This window comes from Peromyscus leucopus, chromosome 5 (assembly GCF_004664715.2).
Source record: "Peromyscus leucopus breed LL Stock chromosome 5, UCI_PerLeu_2.1, whole genome shotgun sequence".
Lineage (NCBI taxonomy): Eukaryota > Metazoa > Chordata > Mammalia > Rodentia > Cricetidae > Peromyscus > Peromyscus leucopus.
In genome coordinates this window covers 70,977,053-71,003,953 of record NC_051067.1, presented here as the reverse complement: position 1 = coordinate 71,003,953, position 26,901 = coordinate 70,977,053, and the positions used below count along the sequence as shown (strand labels likewise).

Genomic DNA, 26,901 nt, shown 5'->3' with positions numbered 1-26,901 from the left:
TAGATTGAATAATTGTTCAGTCATGTGGGTCAGGCTAGCTGCATAGCGTGGTTGTTAGGCTGATTGCTCAAATTACATTGCCTGGGGTCCTGCACTTGGTTGGCTGTCTTCTCAGATCTTAACAAGGTTCTGGGAATTTCTCTTTCTGACAAAGTTTGCTTTGTGTTTTCCCCTCCCCCTCCCAACCCAGGATGCTTCATCTGCAGACATCAGAAAGGCATATCGTAAGCTTTCACTGACCTTACATCCAGACAAGAATAAAGATGAGAATGCAGAGACTCAGTTTAGACAAGTAAGTGAAATGTAATTTATTACAGTGACAGTTGTATTAATATGCTTATGCTAGACATAGGAATTCTAAAATAGAATATTTTCATTTGAACATGAAATTTAAATATATAACACTTAGATTTTTTGGTTTTTAATGGAATACTTTTTTCAACATTTTGTGTCATTTAAAGTTTTTTAGTTGTTGGAGGGTCATGATTGTCATAATTTTCTTGTCTTAATTGTGCTCTTACTCTTAAAATTTTTAAAGGTAAACTGTTACTTTTACATCTTTCACAAAATTTTATTTTGATATCAACCAGTTTTTAAAATTGCTTCCAAAAACATAAAATGTTACTTATAATTGGATTTTTACTGTTTATGGCATAGATGAGCACATGGGGTTTCTGCATGTGCGTTATAGAACTTTCATCCTCCTGTGTGATTTCTTACAGTTGAAAGTATTTTTATTTTAAAGTAATGCTTCTGTTTTAGTTGGTGGCCATTTATGAAGTTTTAAAGGATGATGAAAGAAGGCAGAGGTGAGTGCTTATTTGTGCTTTTGAGTTTGGATGGGCAAGTTTCATTCTACAGCTTTTAAAAGTCCTGTTTTAGGTTAGGTTTTTTTGTTTTTTGTTTTTTGTTTCTTCCAAGAAATGCATTGTTTTACAGTCTTGTGTAGAGCAGAGCTCATTTCTTTTGAACCTATTTCCTAGGCTATTTCATTACTTACAGACTAGAATCATGAATAGTAAAGTTAGTAAGTTTTGCTTCCTTAGAACAGACTTTTAATGTGGGTGTTTATGCCCTGGGAAACAATCAGGAGTACTTGATTTCAACCACATTTCCATTCTTTTCACTATATTAGAAATAGCTCCTTTTTGAATTCATTTGGTGGATCCACTCCCCTCCTGACTGCTTGTTAAGTGTTTGAGATTATCATTTTAGTAATCATGTAAGTGTACTTTCCTGAGGTTTCTTCACCTCAGATGGCCCAGGTTGTAAGTTGATAGACTTGCATGAACTGTAGAAGATAAGAGGAAAAAACAACCGGCCCCTCGTTCTCCTTTGTTTTGCCTCTTTCCCTAAGTCTGCTGCAGTGGTCCTGTGTCTGGTAACCTTAGAGTTGAAGCCGTCCCTCACACAGACCTGTCACTCCGCTTCAGAAGAGCAGTGATAATAAACTCTAGTGGTTTATAGTGCCAGTGACTCAGGAGATCACAGCCCTTTCCTCTGTTGTAGAATGTGTGGAATGTGGATCTGGTGTGAGGTCTTCAGAGATCTTAGAATCAGACCCACTGTTAAGAAACACTTTAAATTACCCCTTTGGGCACATACAAACAAAGTTTCTCAAGAAAAATTATTGTAGATGAAATAAACTGTTTTTTGTTTGTTTGTTTTTTAAAGACTAGCGAGTCCAGAATAAAACAAACAAACATTTTGTGTTTTATTCTGGGCTCGCTAGTCTTTAAAAAACAAACAATAATAGTGCTGGTTGGGGTCCAACAAGTTGATTTCATGAGACTGTAGTGAACAGCATTGGAAATTTGACAGTGTTATCTTAAAGAAAATACCCACATATTTGAGATTTAAGCTAAAGCAGGAATAAATACCTGATTTGTTTATGTGGCTAACGTCTTATACACAAACCCCAGAATTACATTATGTGACATTCTAAACTTTTCTTCAAATATATGGTCTGGAATAATTCTACATCCTAAAATGTTAGCTGCCCTTCCTGGTTTTTAACTGTTGATTTGAATACCACAGTTGGCCGGGTTGTAAAGTCCGAGAATCCAGGACAGTTCTTTGCTTTATAACAAGAGCTGGCTGGCCTTGGTCCAGGTCTTCCTCTAGCTATCTGGCTGAGGAAGCTTCGGACACTCTCTCCACTATTCTCTTTAGTGAACCATTAGTTTTGATTCACACATCAAGAATGTGTTATAAAGCCAGCTTGTTTTATTCTTCCAATATCTTTGCCATCAAATTTTGTCTTTTTGCTGGTTGTTCTCTCCGAAGTCAGTAAACTTTGTAATAACTTCTTTTAATTACTAAGACCATTTTTATCTTCTCAGAGCAAATCACTTCTTACCTATTCATTGTTTCTGTGTTAACATAGACTCATCTAACATAATCTTTTTAGGAATAGTTCCCTCTGCATTGACCTTACTGTTAGTAGAAAAAAAAAATGGACCTGACAGTTACACAAATATCTGTAATATTTCCCCTTGAGGCACAAGTAACTCTTTGGTAACTGGTTTTCCTTGAGGCAAAAGTCTTAACTAATCAAGCTGAGAATCACTCCTCTAAAGCTTGTGCCTGAGGCCAGGCGACCTGTGAGTATTTAAACATACAGGAAAAAGAAGAGTTGCAGATCTTTTCAGTAAGACTCCTAATTCCTTCAAAGGGAAAGAATAGTCAGCTGCATTTCCTAAAAAGGCCATCTCATATAGCTCTCACAAAATAAACTTGACCAACACAATTGTTTATCATAAACACTGAGCAAGTGTTTTAAGATTATAACCTAGGCATGAACAGTTTGGAAAGTTATCATAGAAGTGTTTGCTGTTTATTCTTCAGACATGTAATTATGTTTTCATTGAAATTAGATGCATTATTTGAATTTGGTAGGAAAGGGAATAAAAATCCAACAAATACATTAACAAATGAAATAGCTAGTTCTTCAGAAAAAGAGAGTTTATTTTCTTTGTAATGGCTTCATTTAGGTATAAATTGCATATCATGAAAATCACCTGCTATAGGTATACAATCCAATGATGTATAATAACTGTACAGAGTTAGACATACTCTCCACAACCCAGTCTTTAAACATTTTCGACCTCAAAAAAATGTATCCCAAGCCCATCTTGGCAATTCCTGCTCTGAAGTCCAGCCCTAGGCAGTCACAGATCTGTTTAGTGTGTTTATCAATTTGTATTCTCTGTTCATTTCATAGTAACAGAAATATGCAAAGTATAGTCCTTAGCATAATGTTTTTGAATTTTATTCATACTCTACTACATTCTACTGCTTTATTCTTATTACTGAATACTATTCTATTGTGTCAATAATTTTGTTTATCCACTCACCATTTGATGGACCTATGACTTTTAACACTTTGTGTTGAAGATGCTATGAACATTGTTGTGAAAGTTCTTGTACTGACATAAGTTTCATTTCTTAGGTAGGTTCCTAGAAGAACATTTGAAAACTTGAAACTTCCCCGTTCCTCAAATGTATAGATTATAGCATGAAATTAATAGATTTTCCTGGTGAGTTTAAGGAATCCTAGCACAGAATTCTTCCCTGAACTCCATAGCAAATTTGCTCATTTGAAGAACAAGCAGCCTATGATCTAATACAAATTCCTACACAAGTTCCCCAAGTTTTTATCTAAATTTCTGAAGACTACTTACTGCCTGTACACTAGATTATACTTATATAATATTAATGTGCATACTTTTGTTTTAAAATATATTATAAATTTAACTAGTATTTTTTGTTTGTTTGTTTGTGTTTGTGTTTGTTTTTGAGACAGGGTCTCTTTGTATAGCTTTGGCTGTACTGGAGATTGCTATGTAGACCAGGCAGTCCTTGAATTCACAGAGATCTGCCTACCTCTGATGTGCTGGGATTAAAGATGTGTGCCTCCATACCCAGCAAACCATTATTTCTGTTAATCCAATTATGCAACTTAAAATTTTCTTTATCGGTTATATTACAATGTTAGTAAAATTTAAACATTTTTTAATGCACCAAAGAAAATCATGCCTTATGTACAAATGCAGTTTAAAATGTGTCATTAACTTTAAATCTACTAACGTGTTTATAAATACATTGTAGAATTACTGTAAATTTCATTACAGATCTGTTCAAAATCTGAGAATATGACATCTAATTTGACTTTCCTTAAATTGAAGCTGTAAGACAAGTAAGCGTTATGTAAAAAGCTATATGCCACAATAGATTCACCACACACACACACACACACACACACACACACACACACACACACACACGGGGTGGGGGGGAGGGGAGGAAATTAGCTAAGATCACTTAATTTACTGTTATTTCTTGTTTATATAATCTCTATGCAACTGAATTTTGCTGGAAGGTTTAAAATCTGACCTAAAATGGAAATTGATATTTTTTAAGCTAAAAAAAAATCATATTCTCTGTAATAGGAAATTCAATTTTGTATTTTTTGACAAATGCTAGAATTATTTATTCATGTTTTACTATTCAGATTTTCATTTTCATTTTGTTTCTATTTTATGATTCTGTTTCTATTTTAAAATAATGTAAATATTTTCTGCTGGTAGTTTAAGATTATTTTAATTTTGTTCCTCAATATTTCTAGCAGGCAGGTGTGATGAATTGCCATTCTAGAGTGGAACTACTAATGATTTTGCAACTGTTATTTCATGTTTATCGTGTGTATTTAAGAAAATCAAATGAAGCAATGTGCATTAAGCCATGTGTTGGATATGTGGAACTGATCAATTAGTGCTTTAAACTTCAAGAAGCTCCATGTCAGCTTTTATTTGTGTATGTTAGTGATTTTTTTTTATGATAGAGATTTGCTTCTGTCTTAACTGGTAACGCATTTATGCATTTGTACATTCTTAATCTGGTTTAAATGCAAATTTAAGAATAGTTTGTATCCATTTCAGCTACAGAGCATTTGAGCGTTATGTGTTTAAATATAGAAACACATGATAAAGTGTTATAAATTTTGTATTGTCAACACATTTTTTCCTTAAATAACTTATGAGTGTCTGTGTATATTTTAAGAAGTATATTTGTCTTTTCAGTGTCCCATCAGGAAGGTAGTAATTTATCTTTTAACAATATACAGTCTAAAAAGTGAACTATAATAGAAGCTATTCTCCTTTCAAATGGCCAGTTATGTGAGCCGTAATGTTCATTGGAATAAAATCAATAGAGCATTGACTATACGCTTAATCCCTGGACACTGTGTTTCAGAGTGGCAGGCATAGCCAAGTAAATATCTGCTGCTTCATGTTTTCTTTCATTTGGATTTGGTTGTGCACTAAATACAGTTTATACGTGTGGTAGAAAAATAGTGGCTTTTCCTAGTGATGGTGATGAAATACTTGATAGACAAGTCTTAGTTATGAGTGCAGCTATATTTTCTTCCAATACAATTTAGGTACAAAGCAAATTTATTACTTGTATTAATGCTAATAAGGAATCAACTCCACATTCTCAAATACTTTTTTATTAACCATACCTTTTAGAATTTACTTCAGTGGAGATATTTCTGAAAATAATGATTTTTTTTCATTCACCTTTTTTCATCCTCAAGAAATCTGATGTAGAAGAGAATTCAGCATAAATGTGGGACCTAACGATCACTGGACCTCATTTGAGTATTGTGGTCTTATGGCATACTAACATAACCTTTTTACCTGGGTCTAAATTAGCCAGTTTGTAAAAGATAGATTTAAACATAAAATTCTGAAGATAGAATAAATTTTCTAGGGCTCCATAATGTTATAGCATGAAGTTAATTTTTAAGGAACAGTACAAGTGCTGGAAAAGGAGATCAGATCTTTCACATCAGATTTTGCCTGACCCTGCCACCACAAAACCATATTGTAATTTGACTTTTGTAAATATCCTTTTCTTTTACTACTCAGATACTCTCATCTAATAGTATTAATAATTAAAGGTGATTTAAAAGTCAAGTTTTTAAAGATTGACTAATAAATAATATTTTACATTAATAACCAATGCTTTTCTACTGAAAAAAAGTTTTCTATAATAAACTCTCCACTTTATATTTTTAACATATCTCCAAGGTATCAATTTAATAACTATCAAAGTAGATACTGCAGTTGTTGCATTTAAATTGATTTACATGTCAAGACTGGCAGTTTAGCAGCTGTGCTATTATTCCTAGATCGGTCAATTTACTTGAGAAAAACCTACTACTGAGCTCTACTGACCTGCCTGACAATATAGGTCCTATTTCTATTCCTGTAATTAGGCCTGCCACTAACTCAGAATATTTTTAATTAAAATATTTTGGTCAATGTGTTGCACCAAATTAGGCCTTTCAGTGGAGGTTTAATTCTAGAAATAGTGTGATTAGAATATTTAATGAGTTGTGTTTAATTAAGATTAACAGGTTGTGTGTATTCATACAGTGTGTGTGATCATTTTGAGTTTCACAATCACAAATGTTAGTCCTTATTTTTTAACCTTAAAAGTATTTGTTCAGTAAATGACAAATAAATTTAAATTCAGTTGAATTTTTATTTCTCCATTAGCCTGATAGTACTAAGAATGATTGTTTAAATCTATAAGGAAGGCTGTTGTGTATTAATGTTCTTCCCTTACAGCAAAAGCCACAAATGAGGAAATTGCTACTTAAGGGTTTACAAATAAGCAGTTTTATTGTGAACTCTGACATACATTTATTATTTTCACGTCCTTCTCTAATTTGAGATCTTTTTGTTCTTAAAGGAACATGAGCTCTGCAAAATCATAGGCACTCATTTTATTTATGTCATTAAGAGCTTTAATAAAATAATGTGTATAGATATTCAACATTCAACTACTGTTATCACGAGGCTAGACATAAAAGTATTGAGCAAAAAAATGTACACTGAGCTTGATTCAATTAATGTGTAATTCATTCAAATAATATATAATTCAAATAGGTCATTTTATTTTATTTTATTTTCTCTGTGAGAGCCTAACTTTTGTTACTGATTCCGTGGTAGAGAATTTTCTACAGTGTAGACAGGTATGCATATCACGCCAGTAGTCATATAACTGGGTGCTGTAAATCCTGAGATCTGGTGTCCAGGGTATTAATACTGTGGGCCTTCCTGAAGATTGTTACTGAAGCCATTTAACCATGCTTTGAATTTACTAGGCACTGCGATGCTGGTAAACTCTAGTTGTTACCTCTGAGAGAAATTTTTTTCTTTTTTGTTTTAAATGTAGGTGCAAATGAAGTTTTTCTTTAGCTTTGCTTTGGTTTTGCTTTATCTTAAACTCTCCATAAAAAAATGTTATATTTGCTACTGCAGGTATGATGATATTCTGATCAATGGACTTCCAGATTGGCGACAGCCAGTATTCTACTACAGGCGAGTGAGAAAAATGAGCAATGCTGAGCTGGCATTACTCTTGTTCATTATTCTCACAGTGGGTCATTATGCTGTGGTTTGGTCCATCTACCTGGAAAAACAACTGGTAAGTATTGGAGATAAATCAAATGGCCTAGCCTCCTTTATTTTACATAGAATTCTAGACACTTATTTCTCAAGTGAGAGAAATTTCTATTTTCATACATGTTCTTTGTATTATAGTTGTACTGTCACTAGTTACTGCTTGATTTATTTTTATGCCAAGAAAAACACATGAATATTTTTAAACCTTTCTTTTAAAAAGATACAGCATTTGAGTTTATAATAAAACTTTGTAAAGTAGAGCCATATTCTTCCAATTATTACCATCTAAGTAGAATTTTTTAAAGTAATTGATGGGAAAGTTTTGTCACAGGCTTCTTGTATAATGTGTTTACTTTAAAAACATAAAATAAGATTTAAAGTGGATATCTATTATAACGTCAGGGATCAGTTTGTTAAAGGATTTATTAAACTTGCTCAGTCTAATATGCAATATAGTTTATTCTGCTATGGATTTTTATTTATATGCTATAAATAAACATTCATGAATTATCATTTATTTACTCACTCTTTAAAGTAGCACTATTAAAAGTGCATGAATAATAAAAAATAAGTTGAATACTTTCTCTTCCTAGAAAACTTTGATTTGCCATGGGGATGCACATGCCTGACAGTGCTGAATTTCATGTGTCTGTAAGGCTGGATGCCATGGCAACAGTTATTGTGACAGACTGATGAGTTTACTTGATCATGTTCGACTCCACATACATTTGCATAAATGCTCTAGTGTTTTCTCTTTACGAAAGAATCTTTATAGCATCTGAAGTATACATGTTAAAATCACTCAGTTATTGTCATTCTTTTCATGGTAAGGATGAGCTGCTTGGTAGAAAAAAGAGAGAAAAGAAGAAGAAGACAGGAAGCAAAAGTACGGATGCAGTAAAACTCAGTGCTTCTGAGAAAAATGAAAGGTAGGCATGCACAAAATAGTATGTAATGTAAGATGATTCTACTTCATGTGTGTATCCTCGTCAGATATGCTGCCACACCTGCCGTAGGTATAGACATGAATATGTCATAATTTACAAGACAAATTCTAAGCAAAATTCTTAAAAATTTTCTTTTCTTATAAAGGGTTCACATATATCTAAATAGTATTAACCTCTCAAAGTCTTTTACTTCGATTTTTTTCTACTGAACTTTAGAAATAGAATGCTACTAGAACAATCTGTCTCTGTTCAGAATTGACAATAACTAGAGAGGAAGTGAGTGATATGCAGAACACTCAAAAAGATATGACATTTCTTTCATTGGTTCCTAACAGAAATAAAGGGTTTAAATTGTTCACACAGCAGGGCAGGAACTGGACCAATGTGGGATGGAGATCAGAGACCATTCTGTTTGTCTTCTATCTTATGACATCAGCGAGTAATGCTCAGGCAAACTGAAAATGGCATTCATTTTTATGCCTTGGTTTGTTTATGCTGCCATATTGGTAACTGCTTGTCAGCACTTTGGAGCACTTTGACAATGACTAGTCTTTTATAGCTGGAGTAATCATAAGGTCTGAGAATTCATTTTGTAGAGGTGATGAAAGCCCAGTCTAAATGGGGGGGAGTTTAGGGTTTTTGTGTTTTTTAATTGAGAATTCTACACATTCATATAATGTATTTTAAGCAGATATCTCCCCAGCCCCTACCCTCCAATTAGTTTTTTTTTTAATTTTTAAAACTTGATTAAAAACCTCTTCCCACAAAATTTTATAGGTAGGATTCTTGTATTTTTTACATATATATCATGTTTTTAACTACTGCGTTTCATAGAAGACTAAGTCAGATTAAGTGATGACTATGTCATAAATATGTTATTGAAAACTTTATTTTTAATTTAAATTGACATTCATAAAATATTTCATAATTGCTTAAAATATTATGTTTCTCAATTTTGTCTGTTTTTCTGATTTGTTACTTTGGTTTCTCCTATCCTTTAGATTGCTAGTAAAACCACAATGGCATGATTTGCTTCCATGCAAACTGGGAATTTGGTTTTGCCTTACACTAAAAGCATTGCCTCATCTAATCCAGGTAAAAAGTACTTCTTTAATAGAATGTTAGATGCTTTCATTTTTAATTATTCATGAAACAGTTTATGACCATGTCTGATGTGTAGTATATGCTTCATAATATTGATGGATAATATATGTTCATAAGTTAACCCTAACTTACAATTGTTCTAAGATTATTTAGGCACCTATTCCTATAATTAATTATCTCTTATTTTGCATTTTGGTGTCCAAGACACTGGAAAAAGGAAAATGATAAACTATCTTTATGACAGACATAAGAACAATAAGAGTTTAATCAGCTGTTATCCTTAAAGACATAACTAATAAAAAGGAACAAGATTTAATGAACTTATTCATTATTTTAATAGCATCCAATACATTATAAAGAAAAACGTTTACATGAATATTTGTACAAAAATTTTTATTACTTCCCATTTTATTTTCAGCTTCAAGGAGAGTGGGGACATTTTGTTTTCTACCAGTAATCAGAATTTTTGTTTCGGGTTAGCCCTGATCAGACTAGGAGAATGTATGTGGATATTTCACTTTCTTCTTTGTATTTAGCATTCCAATCATATTTTATGAAATTATTCCTTTGCTAAATTGAAAATTTCCAATAGGTAGCCATAATATTTAAAATTAAAGAATACTTTTTAGTATTAAATTTTGGAGTTTAGTAATAGAGTTTGGGTTAAGATTGTGACTTTGGAGGAGAAATGGAGAAATGTTTCTTTTCAAAAAGAAGTGTTTATAAGATAGAGCCAGGTCTGCCCACTGTACTACACATAGCAGAACTGGATTTTTAATCATTCATAGAAACTAGTTATGCTGTATTTTATTTTATTTATTTATTTATTTATTTATTTATTTATTTATTTATTTATTTATGGATTTTTTCGAGACAGGGTTTCTCTGTGTAGCTTTGAGCCTTTCCTGGAACTCGCTTTGGAGACCAGGCTGGCCTCGAAATTGTTTAGTAGTTTTTCTATGAGCATAGTTCATGCTAATAGTCATTGATTATAGAATCTTAGGTTGTGTTTATACTCAATAAACACTTTTAGTTATTTAACATGTTATTTGGGAAAGTATGCAGATGTTTTTATACTATGTCAGTAACAGTTAATAAGAGAGAAGAAAACTATATTTACCAAACTATGTTTATGAGAACGTGTGACAGAAAATTGTCTTCAGGGCAAATTTTTGCCTTACAAAACCTTTAAAAAAAAGTTAGAATCTTTGCAGAAGGCAATCTATTGTATTGATTTTTGGGAATTTCACATCATGCACCTCAATCCCATTCATTTCCCATTCCTTCCATGTCTGCCCTCAACCTTGTAGACTCCCCCCAAAAAGGAAAGAAAAACAAAAAATCAATTCACTGCTCTATCTTTCCTGCCTCTCCATCACGTGTTCATTTATCTTAGTGGCCTTGGGAGTTGCAGTGTATCACAGAGTGTTGTCTAAAAGCTTTAATTGCAGATACTGATTGCAATGGGTTATTGGTCTGGTTCAAGGCCTCTGGTTTTTGCTACACTGTCAATACTGGAACCTCACCAAAACTTCTTTCGAATATCCTGCTGTTGCTCCAAGTCATGGAGATTCTGGGGCTATGGTTCCATAGGACCAGTTCCTACACACATTCCAGCAGGTCACGGATGAGGTAGATGTTAAGGAATGTCAATTCAAAGCCCTGGATGTGGACTTGAGTGGTAACTGAATTGGTCAGTCTGGGCTTCTACTGGAACCACTTTCCTCAGGCAAGGGTTGAGGACCAGCTCTCCTGCATGATGGTGAGGGATGGGACCAGCTCTCCCACATGCAGGGCCAGCCCTCCCATTGTGGCAACCAGTGAGGGGGTAGGCAGTTTTCCCAGGGCTGTAAAGGATCCCAGAGCCATCTCTCCTGCACCCATGACACTTGGGACTGCTCTCCCACTGAGGGCGGCTGGCAAGGGGTGCAACCAGTTCTCCCATCCCATCCTCCACGACCCCCACAGTGGTAACAAGGACTACCGACATCTACACAGACCATGGCTGCAGTAGGGCCACAGACCTAGACATGGCTTTCAGCTGCAGCTCAGACCTAGACATCACTATGGCCTTAGGTAACAGTGTAGGCCATCCACATCAGCCTGTTCCTCACCTCCATCAAGTCTTCAGTTCCGCTTGGCTCCACAGTGCGCGAACCACGCTGCCTCTCCTTCTCTCCCATTTCTCCACCACATACCTGGTCATCATAGTGGTGCCTGCCAGCCTGGGCCACTTGGTGCTAGGCAGCCAGTCACTGTATTAAGTTTTACAAGCAAACAACCTATCTCCCTAGAACAGTGGTTCTCATGACCTTTTCACGGGAGTCACATATCAGATATCCTGAATATCAGATATTTACATTGTAATGCATAACTAGCAAAATTATGGTTAGGAAGTAGCAACAAAAATAATTTTATAAAGTTGGAGTCACAACATGAGGGCTGCAGCATTAGAAATGTTTAGAAACTCTGCACTCCTTAACTCTTGATCAGTTTGAATTTTAAAGTTTTAGTTTTCAGTGTGATTGCATTTGCCTTTCTGCTTTCACTGAGGCAGTAGCCTTCAGGCTGTAAAAGCCTAAGTTTTACGTTATGCTATAATCATTTCTTACTGATAAGCATTCTAAGAAAGAAAATGAGGTGATTCCCTCCGCCCCCCCCCCCCTTTTAAGCTACTGCTTGATATTTGAATTCTTCTTTAGGAACTTACAGTTAGTTTTTCTGGCCCTCACTAACAATATAATTATTGTAATAGTGAAATACTTTATAGTATTTATAGTATATAGTATAGAAATAGTACTTTATACTAAAAAACATTAGGGTCTCAGAGTTCATCTGGTAAAAGTTGAGTAAGCCTGTTCCATTCCAGGATTCAGGTACAGGTGAAGGGAGAGAACCAACTCTACATAGTTGTCAAAGATCAAAGGACCACACATGTGCTGTGACCCAAGTATGTGTATTTGTACACACCATGCGCACACACACACATGCGCACACACGTGCACACATGAAAACATTAACATATGAAAGACATCAGTAAAGCAGTGCTGAATAGTTGCTTTTAGAATTAGGTTATGGTCTGAATTCTTCTTTTCCATCTGTTGTGACCTTTATATTAATTCATCCTCCATAAAATTGAATAATGTTGAATACACGTGCCATGGATGACACTGGGACACCTCCATGAGATGTTCTTAAATAACATACTTGTGAAATTCAGAAGTAGCCACCTTAACTTGAAGACTAGTCAATTGGCACAGTAGTCAGAAAAAATGCCACTAACAATTTACATATAAAAGTTATATATCACATATATCTCAGTTTTTTAGGCATCTGCTTTATGCTTATTCACTACTCAGTAATATAGAATCATTATTTAACATTTACATAGGAACTGGCTCAACAGTGCTTGTTGCCCTCTTCCTTGTATAAACCAAACCTATGATCGTGTGTTCTTCAATGGTGGATTTTCATCTTGATTTCTTTAAAAGCTAGATCCTTGTGAAGGAATATAAGTTTATAGTTATAGATTTTTACGATTTCCCTCTAGACTTTTACATCTAGATGCAGCCGCTCTCATAATGAATTTTACAAAACATTACACTTGTTTTTATAGAAATCATGCTAGTAGCCTACTCATATTTTATCTTTCTTACACAATATTTTTGAATCATGTACTGTAATACCAAAGTTGACCGACAGAAATCTAAGAGCTTACAAAGTCCCTTGTGAGTACATAGTAAGCTAGTTAAGTAGTTGTCAGTTGAGAGAACTCGTGTAAAACTCTTGGATTTCCTGAAAAGTTAATTAAAACTGAGCTGCAAAGTATATGGAAGTGGAAGATTTAGAGGCTTCTAGCAAGTGAACTTTACACAGGCAGAATCTGAACCCACATGTTGTCATAGCAACTCTTCTCCCAACTTCCTTCCCATTCATCTTCTACATACTAATTCCTTTACTACAGTTCATATGTATCTAAAATTTTCCAGCAGAATTGAGAACAGTGGCATTTTGCTCACTTTTTACTCTTAAGTTCTCTTGTATTGTTTAGCATGGGAGATCCCTAAGGAGACTTCTTATTGCCTATTTGTCTAAATTCTTTTCTGTCTCTCACCACAAAAATCCAAATGAGAATAGTTAAATAAAAATTTGATATGTAAATCTCCTTTTGGTCATTTGTTGAAAAATAAAACAGCCAGTCAAACAAAAATATGGTAAGGACATGTAAAAACAAGGCATGACAGGGGGCACTGGAAACGAATATGCTTTCTAGGACTTACCAGCCAGTTATAGCACATGAATACAGATTAGTAGGTCATTAAGCTTCAAATATGTAGTATCCAGTGACACCTGCAGTTGTTCAAAGGTGTAAGTTGTATGTATTTAGTATGACAAGGAAAACTCAAGAGGGACCACTTGAACTGAGTTGTGGAAGATGAAACGGATCCTTAACATATAAGTGGCCACTTTGTACTAGGTGGTATCTTAGTGGTTTCTGTTGCTGTGAAGAGACACCATGATCATGGCAACTCTTATAAAGGAAAAACATTTAATTGGGATGGCTTACATTTTCAGAGGTTTAGTCCATTATCATCATGGTGTGACATGGTGGCATGTAGGCAGACATGGTCCTGGAGAAGAAGCTGAGAGTCCTACATCTTGATCTGCAGGCAACAGGAAGTGAGACAGTGGGCGTGATTTGAGCTTGTATGAGATCTCAAAGCCCACCCTCACAGTGACTGACACACTTACTCCAAGGCCATACCTATTCCAAAAAAGCCATACCCCCTAGTAGTGCCACTTCCCATGAGCTTATGGGGGCCAATTAAATTAAAACCTACCACAGGTGGTATTATACACAGACAATTTCATAGATAAAGCACTTCCCACAAAACCATATTGTGTTAAAGTTGAGGAAAAGTTTCAACCACTTTTTAAAAAGGAAGATATCATATTACCATCAAAGACTGCATTCCAAATCTCTAGATTTAGGCATATTTATTTAGTAAGTTAATTTTTAACAGGCAAATCTTCTACGTGAAGTCTGAAAAAAATGTTTAAAAAGGATAAAGTTAGTGGACAAGAAAGAACTGTAATGTGTGACTCTATGAGCAAAGCTGGAGAGCTTGACAAAGTATTTAGATAAGTGAACATCTCAGTAAAGGACATGGAGTATGAATTAGAAGGAACTTAAATTATACCAAAAGGCTTTTAAGCTCTGATGCTGTAATTTAACTGTAACATTCACAAGTATATAGCCCCAGTCAACTTCCACATCTTTCTAGTCTGCTTATTGTTCTCATAATAGTTTTGAACAGAGTGCATGTTCTTTAATAGTCTGACTAAGCTGGGCTTTTATGTTCATTGTCAACATATATCATCTACAAAAATATTTTAAGGTTCATAATACCTTTCTGGAGATTACACACACACACATACACACACACACACACACACACACACACACACACACACGCACGCACGCACGCACGCACACACACGCACACACATGCTCATGTGCATGTATGGTTCTGTGGCTTGAAACCATGGCCTAATTAAGGCATGCTAACTAAGCACACATTTTACTGCTGAGCTATACCTCTGGCCCTGGGATGTTTTTTAATTGATATGTTCTGTATTTAAGAAAGTAGCAGAAGTTGATAATATATAATCAGTGTTGTCTATTTTCAGATTTAATTTTATAACCTAGTTTATTTTAATCACCATGTGTGTTGGAGTTGGATATATTTGAGTTCATAATAATATAATTGTTAGGACCCTCTATTCCAGGAGGTGCCACATAACTACAGTTGGTTATTAATTACATCTTATAGCCTGAAGTAAGACACATTGTTGCACGAATCCTAAATGATCTTATAATAAAAACCTAGAGTCAGATATTGGGGCAAATGCTGAAAGATCAGAGAGACAAAGGAATAAGCACAGCCACTTCTCACCTCACCAACTCCACAAATACTCTGACTGAATGCCGCTGAGTCCTCAGCCAAAAGTTCCTATCTCCTCACGCCTTAAACAACTTTCTCCACCCAACCATATCACTTCCTGTCTCAACCTTCCTAATGCTGGGATTAATGGTGTGTGTGCTTCCCAAATACTGGTAGCAAAGGCATGAGATCTCAAGTGCTGGGATTAAAGGTGTGTGCCACCACTGCCTGGCTCTTTTAGACTGGATCAGTCTCATGTAGCCCAGTGTGGCCTTAAACTCACAGAGATCCAGATCTCTGCCTCTGCCTCCTGAGTGCTAGTGCTAGGATTAAAGGTGTATGCCACCACTACCTGACCTCTAGGTTTAACTCTATACCACCACGTTTCCCCCTTTTTGTCTAAAATAATAAAAATATCATAACTAATATAAGAAAAACTATATACAATAAGTACAATAGCTATATATAATATATACAGTCAAGAATTACATTACCAATGTCCAGTCCATTATCATTTGACAATTTCAGAAAAAATACTCTATTATTTATCCTATTTTGGTGAATCCAAAATGTTGTACCTAATTCGCTTTCTATCCTAACTTGTTTTACCAACCCAAAACTATCTTTTAATGTCTCTCAAACTTACACACTCTACACCTCTCTAGTGAGTTTCTTTTCTGAATTTGTTATCAAGGAAAACTATAACTAATCTTCAATTCCCTCAGAGACCCAAGAAGGAAATATTACCTAAGTAAGCAGGAAGTGTAGATAAGCAACTCCCCCCCCCAAAAAAAAAAATGTGAGAAATGACAGAAATAGCCGGCTGCCTGGACAGTTACCCAAGGTTCTTCTGCAACGTTGGGGCATCCATCTTCGTCCCACAGGCCTATCATACCTGACAGACTTTTCTGTGAAGCAGGATATTCTAAAGGGCCTTCCTACCTTGTCTTGGCAAGATCTTAAATACCCACATTTTATTGATAGTTTGATTTTCTGTGAATTTATTGTTTTAGCAACTTACTACCTGATATGTAACATTTCTTAGTAATATATAAAATTTATTTAGATGAACATTTCCTAAAGTTACAAATTTTTCACATTAAGTTCTAGTCCCATCCAATGTAACCATGATTAAATGTTAGATTATCATAGGAAGGATCCAGTGTGCACACCCTTCACCTCCATCAGGATTCATGGGCTGCATAAAAGCAGTAGCTGAGAAGACATGGGAATCATCCCTGTATTACTCTACCTTCTTTTAAAATAGCCTAAAAGCACAAAATCCATTGGTACTTTACAAAATTACCTGTTTGTGGAAGCAACCATCCTTCTCAGAAGCTTTTTCCCTGGACCCATAACTGAAGGAAGCCTGGAGGCCACCCATTTTTAACACCAGCCATTCATTTCTAGTCCGTTGCTTCTGCTTGCCAAGACTCTTGTCAGAATCCAAGCATAGGAAGCATTTACAGCCAATTGGAGCAGTGTGCATAGCCCCTTCAAGTTTGTTGGAAATTTAGTGGCCTGCCCTTCTACTCACAGTTAAAGATGGATTTTCCAAGGGATGTGGCCACTTATTTTATAAGTCTAAAATACATTTTAAAAATTGCAGGCAAGCCTTTTTGATATTGGGATTACATAAGCAAATAAAGTTTGAAGTTTCTAAGACTGAAGCTCCACTGCTAGATAAAGATGTAGGGAAACTGGAGATACCTCACAACGTAAGACACAATTCTGTATTTTTACCTTCTGTAAGTATAAGAGGATCACAATAAGGTGCAGATTCTTGGAGATACAGACTACAACACAGAATTTTCTAGTTTTACTGCTAGATGTAGAAAACATAAATAGCCACAAAAATGTTAATTAGGGGAGAATGTTAAAGATACATAGTCTCACTGATGCCATATTTTAGAGTTGAAAAATACTCATGACTCAGATTGGTGAAATAAATTGCCCAAAGGCCACAACTAGTTCATATTATACATGAAAGTTGAAACAGGGTAAAAATGTATATTAGCATATAAGAAATAGAAAAGAGAAAATGCCAGCGTCTGATCCGAATTTCTTTGAGTATTTAGGCTGCTTTTCATTGTTCTAAAAGTGGAGGGTAGTACTTGTGCTGGGTTAGGTTAAGTAGATGGCTCCTATTTTGTCTCATCCCAAATGCAAAAGCAACTTTTAGGCTTTGCATCCCTATCAGTAGGACTATCTCAGGCAGAGGAAACCATATTTTCTAGCTCTTTGCAGGAAATTCACCTCTTACCCAAAGCGTACAATTGTTAAGTTTTTCTACTCTTTACTATAATCTTATTATACATTATATGTAAGTCTAAGAATGTATCATTAAGTGAATGGAACAACAAAATGTAATAGAACCTGTGACTTTGTAGACAGGTTTTCAGAAATGCACTTATGGTATTTTCCTATTGGAAGGTTATTTGTAAGCTGCAATCAAGAGATTGGTGCTGTTAAGCAGTCAAATTACATGGGACATCCTTCATCTTTTTTCTACCTACCTCTCTCCAGGACTCTTCCACATTCCTTATTCCCACATCTTCCTGCTCCTACCACTCTAGAACAGTGCCCATCTTTTCTAAAATATCAGATTGCTTCTTATTTGAGTTATTTAGGGAGAAGTAAAAGTAAACTAAAACATAACTGAAAATGCCAACTCAGAATTTTTTTTTCATTTATTTTGGGTTTTTTCGAGACAAGGTTTCTCTATGTTGTTTTGGTGCCTGTCCTGGATCTTGCTCTGTAGACCAGGCTGGCCTCGAACTCACAGAGATCCTCCTGGCTCTGCCTCCTGAGTGCTGGGATTAAAGGTGTGTGCCACCACCTCCCAGCCAGAATGTTATTTTAATATTACTATGTCAGTATGGGCTTTCTCCATGCTACAACCTACCTACCTACCTCAGAAGTATTACATCTTACTAAATTTTTCTCTATAATAAAACCTCTGTCAGGCTAACTAAAAGTTCCCAATGAATGTTCTCTGTACATCTCACTAGCACCATTTGTATTGTACGTTTGAGCATCCACATCCAAAAATCTGAAATCCAAAAATCTCAAACTTTTTGAGTGCTGACATGATGGCATAATTCAGATGATTCTGTGTCCACTGGCTTTGTTTCATGCAAAGTAGGAATAGTCTGTAAAATTACCTTCTGGTTATGTCTGTAAAGTATATGTGAGATATAAAAATTTTATGTTCAGATTTGGGTCCCATTATATATGTACACATAGTCCAAAACTGGACAAAATATGTGAATATGCAGTAGTCATTGGAAAAATAAGAACTCTGAAATGCTTCTGGTCTCGAACATTTTTATGTATGAGAGATACTCAACTTATTGTCACAATAATAGACTGATAGATTTTTGGTAAGGCACAGATCACCCTAAAATTCCAATAGATTGCAATTATTTTGCAGGTTAGACGCTTGTCTATTGGCTATTAGAAAATGGGGCATTATTCAGGTCTCTTGACACTCAGATCAGAACAATGATGCCTTCAGTAGCATCTAGCTGTTACCTCAAACCTTCTGAGTCTAACTTGTGTATCCGTGTTCACCATGGCAAGTACAAAGAGCCAGAGATTTCCATGATCTTTTCTATCAGCTGATTTCAAAAAGATATACCTCCACCTTCAGCCCATCCAAGCAAAGAAAAGAAATACTCCTTTTTTCATGAAACACGTATTCTGCAGCCTAAAATTTAATTTAATGTAGTTTTTTTTCACACATTCTTTAAGTGAAACTGTCATTTTATAATAAATGATCCTCACATATCTTTAAAAGCATAACACATATAGCAGTGGTTTATCAGGTAAATCTGAACACATAGTCCAATGGCTTCTTCTTCACGAACCCATGTTTCATAATCATGTACAAATACTAATAATGTAAATCCTTTATATTTGCCACACTCTAAATGTAAAACCAAACCTTTGTTTGATGACTGTACAGGCAGATTTTGAACTCTTGAAGAACATTTAAATGTGAAGAACCTTGTTTCTAGAGGAAAAGCTTTTCTTGAAAGTTCTAGCCCTGAGAACTACAAGCTCCTTAAGAAGACAAACTCTGGAAGAATGTAAATGCCATTGTTTTGATACAGTACTAAAGAGTCCTAACTGGTCAGTTTGAGATAGTAAAGAATTGTTTGTTCTTTTATGAAACATTTATTAATCTATATTGTCATGGGCAGTTTACAAAGGGTAGGGGAATAGATATGGTGTTTATATCTACAGAAAATCTTTAACCTCCTGTGTTAATAAACTGGAGTTTATCTTAGACTCAACTTTTTTGTTTCTTCAATAAACAATTCTATTATCTTGAATTAGCAAGGAGGTTGGGGGGTGCTAAATACAATGTGTCTTTTCAAACCCTTTTGAATACTTGAATCTCTTTAGAATATATATTAAGGGCTGGACAGTGGTGGCACACGCCTTTAATCCCAGCACTTGAGAGGTAAAGGTAGGCGAATCTCTGTGAGTTCGAGGCCAGCCAGGTCTACAGATCAAGTTCCAGGACAGGCTCCAAAGCTACACAGAAAAAAAAAAAAAAAAGAATATATATTAAGGAATACCACCCACTCTCTTCTTGAATACTACATACAGAGTCAGTTTATTTTCAGCTAATTTTTATTATTAGAAAATTTTTTTTATATTTATTCAAAATTAAAATCTTCATTTCTGGAACTTTATACAATATTCATAGTGTTCTTCCTTTGATGAGCCTTAAAAATGCTTATGGTATAACGTGACCATGTGATCTACGCACACACGTGGAGTAGTGACGTGACCTGGCCACGCCCCTAGCCGGTTTTAAAGCAGAGCGCCATGTTCCCGGTTCTCTCTCTTCTTCCTCTTCTCCACGCATGTGTTTCTCCCACAGGCCTGCGCACTCTCTATCCCTTTATCTCTAATAAAACTCTTATAAGCGGAAAAAAAAATGCTTATGGTAGTTACCAGGTTATCTCTAATCTCATCTCTTGTCCTATATAAGACAGAATTTCAAGCTGCCGCACCATGTGATCACTCTCCTCTTAGAATCTTACTGATTGTAGTGTACTTTTAAGCATGTTATACTTTAATATCCACAAGAATGGTTGAAACAGCAGAATTGTTTAGTTACAATGGTAAATTTGTTAGGGAAGTAATATTTCTTAGAAAAGGCAAATTATAATTGTAATTGGAAATATAAGTAAGCTAAGGACAAAACATCAGGAACATTTAAATCAATGCTTAAAGCTTGAGCAAATGGACAATGAGATTCTTTGCCTTGAACAAGCAGGTAATAAAACAGAATGCAGAACAACCTTGAGGTAGCTAGAGTAGCTTTAAGTGTTTGATACTTTACTACCCTAGGGATGGTTTAGGCTCCTATGACTACTTCAAAGCAGATTCTTGGCTGTGGCAGGAAGAGGAAACTTTAGTGGAGAAATGTTAAAGGTTGGCAGGACCTCTAAGAAGAGGCTGGTACTGCCCAGTAGTAACAGGTCTTTTCATTGAGTCAGGAGGGTGCAGATAAGGAGAAGTAAGAGAAGCAGAAGGCATAGGCTTTGACAGGAGGCATTTTGGTGAGGTGTGAAACATAAAACTCAATCTTACTTTGTAGTAAAAAGTACAATGATGCCAAATTATTAAGAAGTCATTAAAAAAAAGCTAATATATGGAAGACCCCACTGTAAAGGTGGCTTCCTAAGTGTCTCCTAAATAGTAAAATGTTAAATCTTTATAACAGTCCTTTGAGTTAGACACAAATGAGTTATCCTCATTTGTGAATGAGAAAACTAACAATTTGCTAAATGTCTCCTAGCTGATAAAATAAAAGAGCTGACTTCTTCATAAAGATAGGCAGACTCCAAAAATCTTCTCTCTTGTGTTGATTTATACCTGTAACCCAGCACTTGAGATGCAGGTAGGAGAATCATGAGTTCAAGGCCTACTGGGTTATCTAGTGAGATCTTGTCTCAAAAGTCAGTCTGTCCTTGTAAACACTATATCTCATTGTACTATCTACTATGATGATATATTTCAGTCTATACTCTTTTACCTCATAAATAACTAATCTGTGCCCTTCTTTTTTTTGCATGGTGCCACATTTTCTACTCCCCTCAAGGAGCCAATGCCTTCCTGGCCTTTTCTTCTTCCCTACTATTAAAACCTACTCTGTGGAAAGAAGCTAATAAGCTCATTCATTCATTCACACCAAGGTATAAATGACTGATATGACTTGCTACAAAGTAATACTCCTTTAGAGTTAAGGTTTTTTAGGGGAGTGGGGTAGAAAATGTTAAGGGGCCATAAAACCTTAGCCCAGACCTTGAGGAAATGTAGGTATATTATACACACACACACACACACACACACACACATATACGCACATATATACATATATCGTATATGATATACATGATATATGTATGTATGTATATATATACATATATATCATATGTATCATCAGTATATATATATATATATATCAGTATGGGAGGATGAGTACTTGGGTGAATTACTATCTATGCTCTTTTGAGTACACATTTGTGTGGCTGACCCATGGTTTGTAGAATGCTTGTACTAGAAATTAGGAACACAAAAGTCTGACTGTAAGAATAAAAAGAAATATTTTCACTATGTATTCAAATGTTTTAGGAAGTCTCTCTATATAATTTTCCTAATGCATTATCTAGTCGGAGAGTTCTAGTATAATCCCAAGAAACAGACCCCATGAGATACCTTTGATTTGCTTACAATTATGAATGAAATGAGGTGGGATAATTCGTGTATCTGCATTTGATCTAGGTAGTAGTGTTCCTTTGTTTCCTATAGACATAATCACAGATAGATCTGTGAATTATCTTCTCTAGGAATCTTACAATACAGTAATATCACCTTAAACTTACCCTTGATGCCTACTTCTTTCCTTACTCTTCATCAGTCAAATCATGCATTTTCATTTCCTTCTTTATAAGATTTCATATGTATTCCAATTTGATTCAGTTCAGTAAACACAGAGTGCCAGATCTCAGTTGTCTTAAATGTCCCATCTTCTAGGTGATACTATGACATGATACAAGCATGTGAGTGTTTAAGTCAAGGGACTTGCTCTGCTGGAGGAGGTAAAGGCAATGCTATTTGAACACAGTGTCCAAGTACGAAAAGGAGATTATCAGAGAGGGATCAAAATAGTCCAACCTGAGGCCAAACCAAATACAGAAGTATGGAAACACAATGTGGCCTGGTATTTCTGAAATGTATAAGACTTCATCAGAGTGTGGGAAGATCTGCTTTGCTGATTTTTGTCGTTAGGAGTGTCATATGCCTAGAGAATCAATCAGTTTCTGTCCATCTCTGTGATTATATGATACCTAGCCTTTTATCTTGGAACCTTGCTGAGCACTTGGCTATGTGCCACTCATTGAAACTTTAGAGTATCTATGGAGTTTGTGTCTTCAGTTTCCTATGACAGCTGTTACAGTCTTCTCCGAGAGTGATAGGGAGGAAGAGTGACAGCTTTCAGTCAGAGATGAATTGCTCATCCTCAGTAGTGTTGAGGATCCGGAGCTAAGACAGTAACACAAAAATGGTACTAGTACCTCATTGGTCCACAGCAGATAACTATGCTGCTGCTTTGCTGCTGCTGCCTGTACATTAGTATGGCATTGGGGAGACATCAAACAGTGGAAGACAATTGGAAGGAAATCCTCCTTTTCATCTGTGAAAAGTTTGCTTGAAATTCCACCATGCAAAAAACATTACAGAGAAGTGTTTGTTCCGTTTCTTCTGTTCATCATGTCATTGGAAAACTACGTGGAAAATGAGTGAATTGTTCTAAAAGGAAGTTACAGGGATCATACTGTCAAAACAAAATTATTTTTATGTTAATTTACTTGTAACATCTTCTTTTAGGATGCTGGGCAGTTTTATGCAAAATACAAGGAGACAAAATTGAAGGAAAAAGAAGACGCGCTGGCTAGAATTGAAATTGAAACACTTCAAAGTGAGTTTTAAATATTGTTTACTTTATTAATAATGTCATATAAAACTAATCTAAATTCAAATTTTCCTTTAAATTTAACACTAGTTGAATTTTCTGTATTTTCTTTGCCATTTTCCAATGGAGTCACTTGTTTTTACTGTATTTATTACACATGGAAAATACTGCTGTTGAGCAATACAAAGTCCAGTATGAGGAGAGAAAAATCACCTGGGGTCATACAACTCTTCAAGTTGGGATCATTCAAAAATCTGCAGAGACCAATTATCTTTTGGTACTAAAATTATAATTAGTATTTAATGTCATGAATAACCAACTACTATATGTTAACATAGTGCTATAGCTGTAGGTAAACCTGGAAAAAATTTATTTTTGTTTTGAAAGCCTTTGCTTCTTTTGTAATACTGTTATGTAATACAAACAACCTTAAATAAGTTATCAGAATATTGAAAAGAAGTCAAGCATGGGGACTCCCACCTGTAACCCCAGCACCTGGAAAGTTGAGACAGAAGGCATACTCCTTGAAGGCCATGGACCACATGTTGAGTACCAGGCCAGTCAGAGCTTCACAGCAAGATCCTACCTCAAAAAAATAGAAACATCTGGAGATGGCTCAGGCTATGAGCACTGGCTGACCTGACAGAGGACCCAGGTTCTATTCCCAGTACCACATGGCAGCTCAGAGTCATCTGTAAGCTCCCTTCTAGGGAGTCTGAATCTGATGTCCTGTTCTGGCATTCGTGGGTACCATGCACACAAGTGGTGCACAGCTGTACATGCAAGAAAAGGACCTATATGCATAAAATAAAAATAAACAATGTTTTAAAATTTTAAAATACAAGAAAGAAAATACCGGAACATTCCATGGAACACAAAGACTTTTCTTAACTTTATGTCCATCTGTCCTACATGTACACTGTCTGCACATACTGGTTATTTTATTCACAGCAGTTACTACCACTCAGCAGAATGTATTGATTTTGTTTATATCTACTTTCTCCCAGTAGATATAAACTCTATGAAAGTTAGGACTTTATTTTGTTCACTGTTGTGTCTTCAAGACAGTTATTTTTAGAGGTAGTTTTTCTGTCACAATTGTTCTTGTGTTTGGGCAGCTTTAGAAGAGAAATTGTTTCTTTTTCACTTTGTGTCTGCAACAGTGAACAGTGTCCTGGCACACAGTAAGTGCTCAGTATGTAAATGGTGAGTGGATAAATAGATGAATGTATGTAATTCTATGACTAGTAGTGAATGCCAGCCGAGCTTCTCTCTGTACACTACCCTGTCTCAAGGAGCATGTAATTCAATTAAAATACTCTAACAACTACAAAATTATACTTAAATCTGCACAATTATTTGAAGTAGATGCCTATAAGAAGAATTGAGATGATAGAAGATTGTGAAGGAACGTTGCTAACTGTGTTGGGCAGTAAAAGTAGGCAAATGAAACTCTAAATGTAATTTTCATAAAATTGTTACTTTTAAAGTTACTATTTTTAAGCCTTTCAAGTACGTCAGGAGGAAAATGAACCTATAGGAAAATCTTAAAAGTAACCCCAAGTTTACCTATTAAAAGAATAGGAATTTACTACATTTCACTGCTTTCTCCTTAGTTTATCATTTTTATCTAATTTTTATAACAAATCAACTTACTGGTAAAATTTTAGAGTATATATTAGAATTGTCTAATAATAGCAGATTAAGAATGTATACATCCCTTATGAAAATTGGCGTTAAACATGAAATGTTTATCACAATGTGAAATCTGCATTGGAGGTTTGTAGCCATTTTTCAAAATTTGTTTAAAGATTTTTTTAAAAATTCTGTTCCGTTAAAATTTTCAGGTTTAAAAATCCTTTTTTCTTATTTTGTTACTTAATAAAAAATCTAAAATAAATACAAAATTTTAAATAGACAAGCATCTGGAATGTCTGTCTTTTTTAGTAAAGATATGTAATAAACAGCCTTGTAAAACTCATAGCAATCTATCACTAGCCCATTGCTCATATGAGGCTTGTGTTATATAACCACCTTGTGTTTTCAAATCAGTGGTATATTGGAAAAGGTGAGAGTATCAGTGTTAACAATAGTAAAGAGCAATTGTACTCCCTGTTAGCAGAATCAGAAACTGTTGTGTATTTTAAAATATAATTTAAAGGTTACATACAAGGAATCCTTTTGTTTGTTTGTTTGGTTGGTACGGTTTTTCCAGACAGGTTTTCCTTGTGTAGCCCTGGATCTCACTCTGTAGACCAGGATGGCCTTGAACTTACAGAGATCTGTCTGCCTCTGCCTCAGAGTACTAGAATTAAAGGTGTGTGCCACCACACCCGGCTTCCAGGAATCTTTAATTTTTGTCAACTTCATTATCATTTTTCTGCATTGTGTAGTTTAGAAAAGAACAGGCTTCTAAGAAATAACAACCAAACCTGATATAATAAAATATAACAACATACAGCAAAAACTTTCATATCAAAGTTGGACAGGGCAACTCAACAAAAGGAAAAGAGTCCCAAGATCAGGCCTAAGAGTCAGAGACCTACTCTTTCTAACAGTGAGGAGTCCCATAAAATACTAAGCTAATAGCTATAATATATACACAAAGGGCCTGGTGCAGACCCATGTAGGCCCTACTTCAGTCTCCGTGTATGTGCCTTGCGTATTTGATTCAGAGGTATTCTCCTGGTGTCCTCTATCCCCTCGGGCTTGTATCTTTCTGCCTCATCTTCCTTGGGATCCCATGAGCTCTGAGGGAAAGGATTTCATGGGGAACTCCCATTTAGACTCTCTCTCCTCACAATGTCTGGCTGTGGGTCTCTGTATTTGTTCCTATCTGCTGCTAGAGGAAGCCTTTCTGATGATAGCAGATATTATTAGGAATTATTTTATTCATATTTGTGGGTTTTGTTATTATGTTGTTTTATGACCAGTTGTGTTTGGTTTTACCCTGTGTCTCTGGTCTATCTAGTCTCTGGTTCTTGGTTAACCTAGCAGTGTCAGGTATGGGTTCCTTCTAGTGGAGTGAGCCTTAAGTCAAGTCAGACATTGGTTGACCACTCCCACAAGTTCTGTACCACCATTGCCCTAGCATATTTTTCAGGCAGGACAGATTGTAGTTGAAAAGTTTTGTGGCTGGGTTGGTGTCCATGTTTCTCTTTCAGTAGCCTGCAAATCTTGAGATAATTCTTAAATATTTTATTATTTTTAATAGTGTATATGTATATTTTTCATATGTGAGTACAGGTGCCCAAAGAGGCCGGAAGTGTTGGGTTGCCCATAGAGCTGCAGTTATAAGCAGTTTTGAACTACCACATGGTTCTGGGAATCAAACTCAGATCCTTTAAGAGAGCAGTGGTTGCTCTTAACTACTGAGACATTTCTGTAGCCTTACAATCATAATTTAATGAAAACTTCAGTACGATTCACAAAGC

At 35.4% G+C, this 26,901-nt stretch overlaps 1 protein-coding gene across 2 annotated transcripts in view; it reads left to right on the top strand.

The window, feature by feature from the left end:
- Positions 1-26,901, top strand: part of Dnajc1 (DnaJ heat shock protein family (Hsp40) member C1) — a 192,259-nt gene that overhangs the window by 73,903 nt on the left and 91,455 nt on the right. For both annotated transcript variants that reach the window (XM_028870466.2, XM_028870467.2), the window contains exons 2-7: positions 191-292; positions 763-809; positions 7,332-7,497; positions 8,307-8,404; positions 9,424-9,517; positions 23,383-23,473. In XM_028870466.2, coding sequence (XP_028726299.1) covers positions 191-292; positions 763-809; positions 7,332-7,497; positions 8,307-8,404; positions 9,424-9,517; positions 23,383-23,473 — 598 coding nt within the window. The remainder of the gene's footprint in view (positions 1-190; positions 293-762; positions 810-7,331; positions 7,498-8,306; positions 8,405-9,423; positions 9,518-23,382; positions 23,474-26,901) is intronic.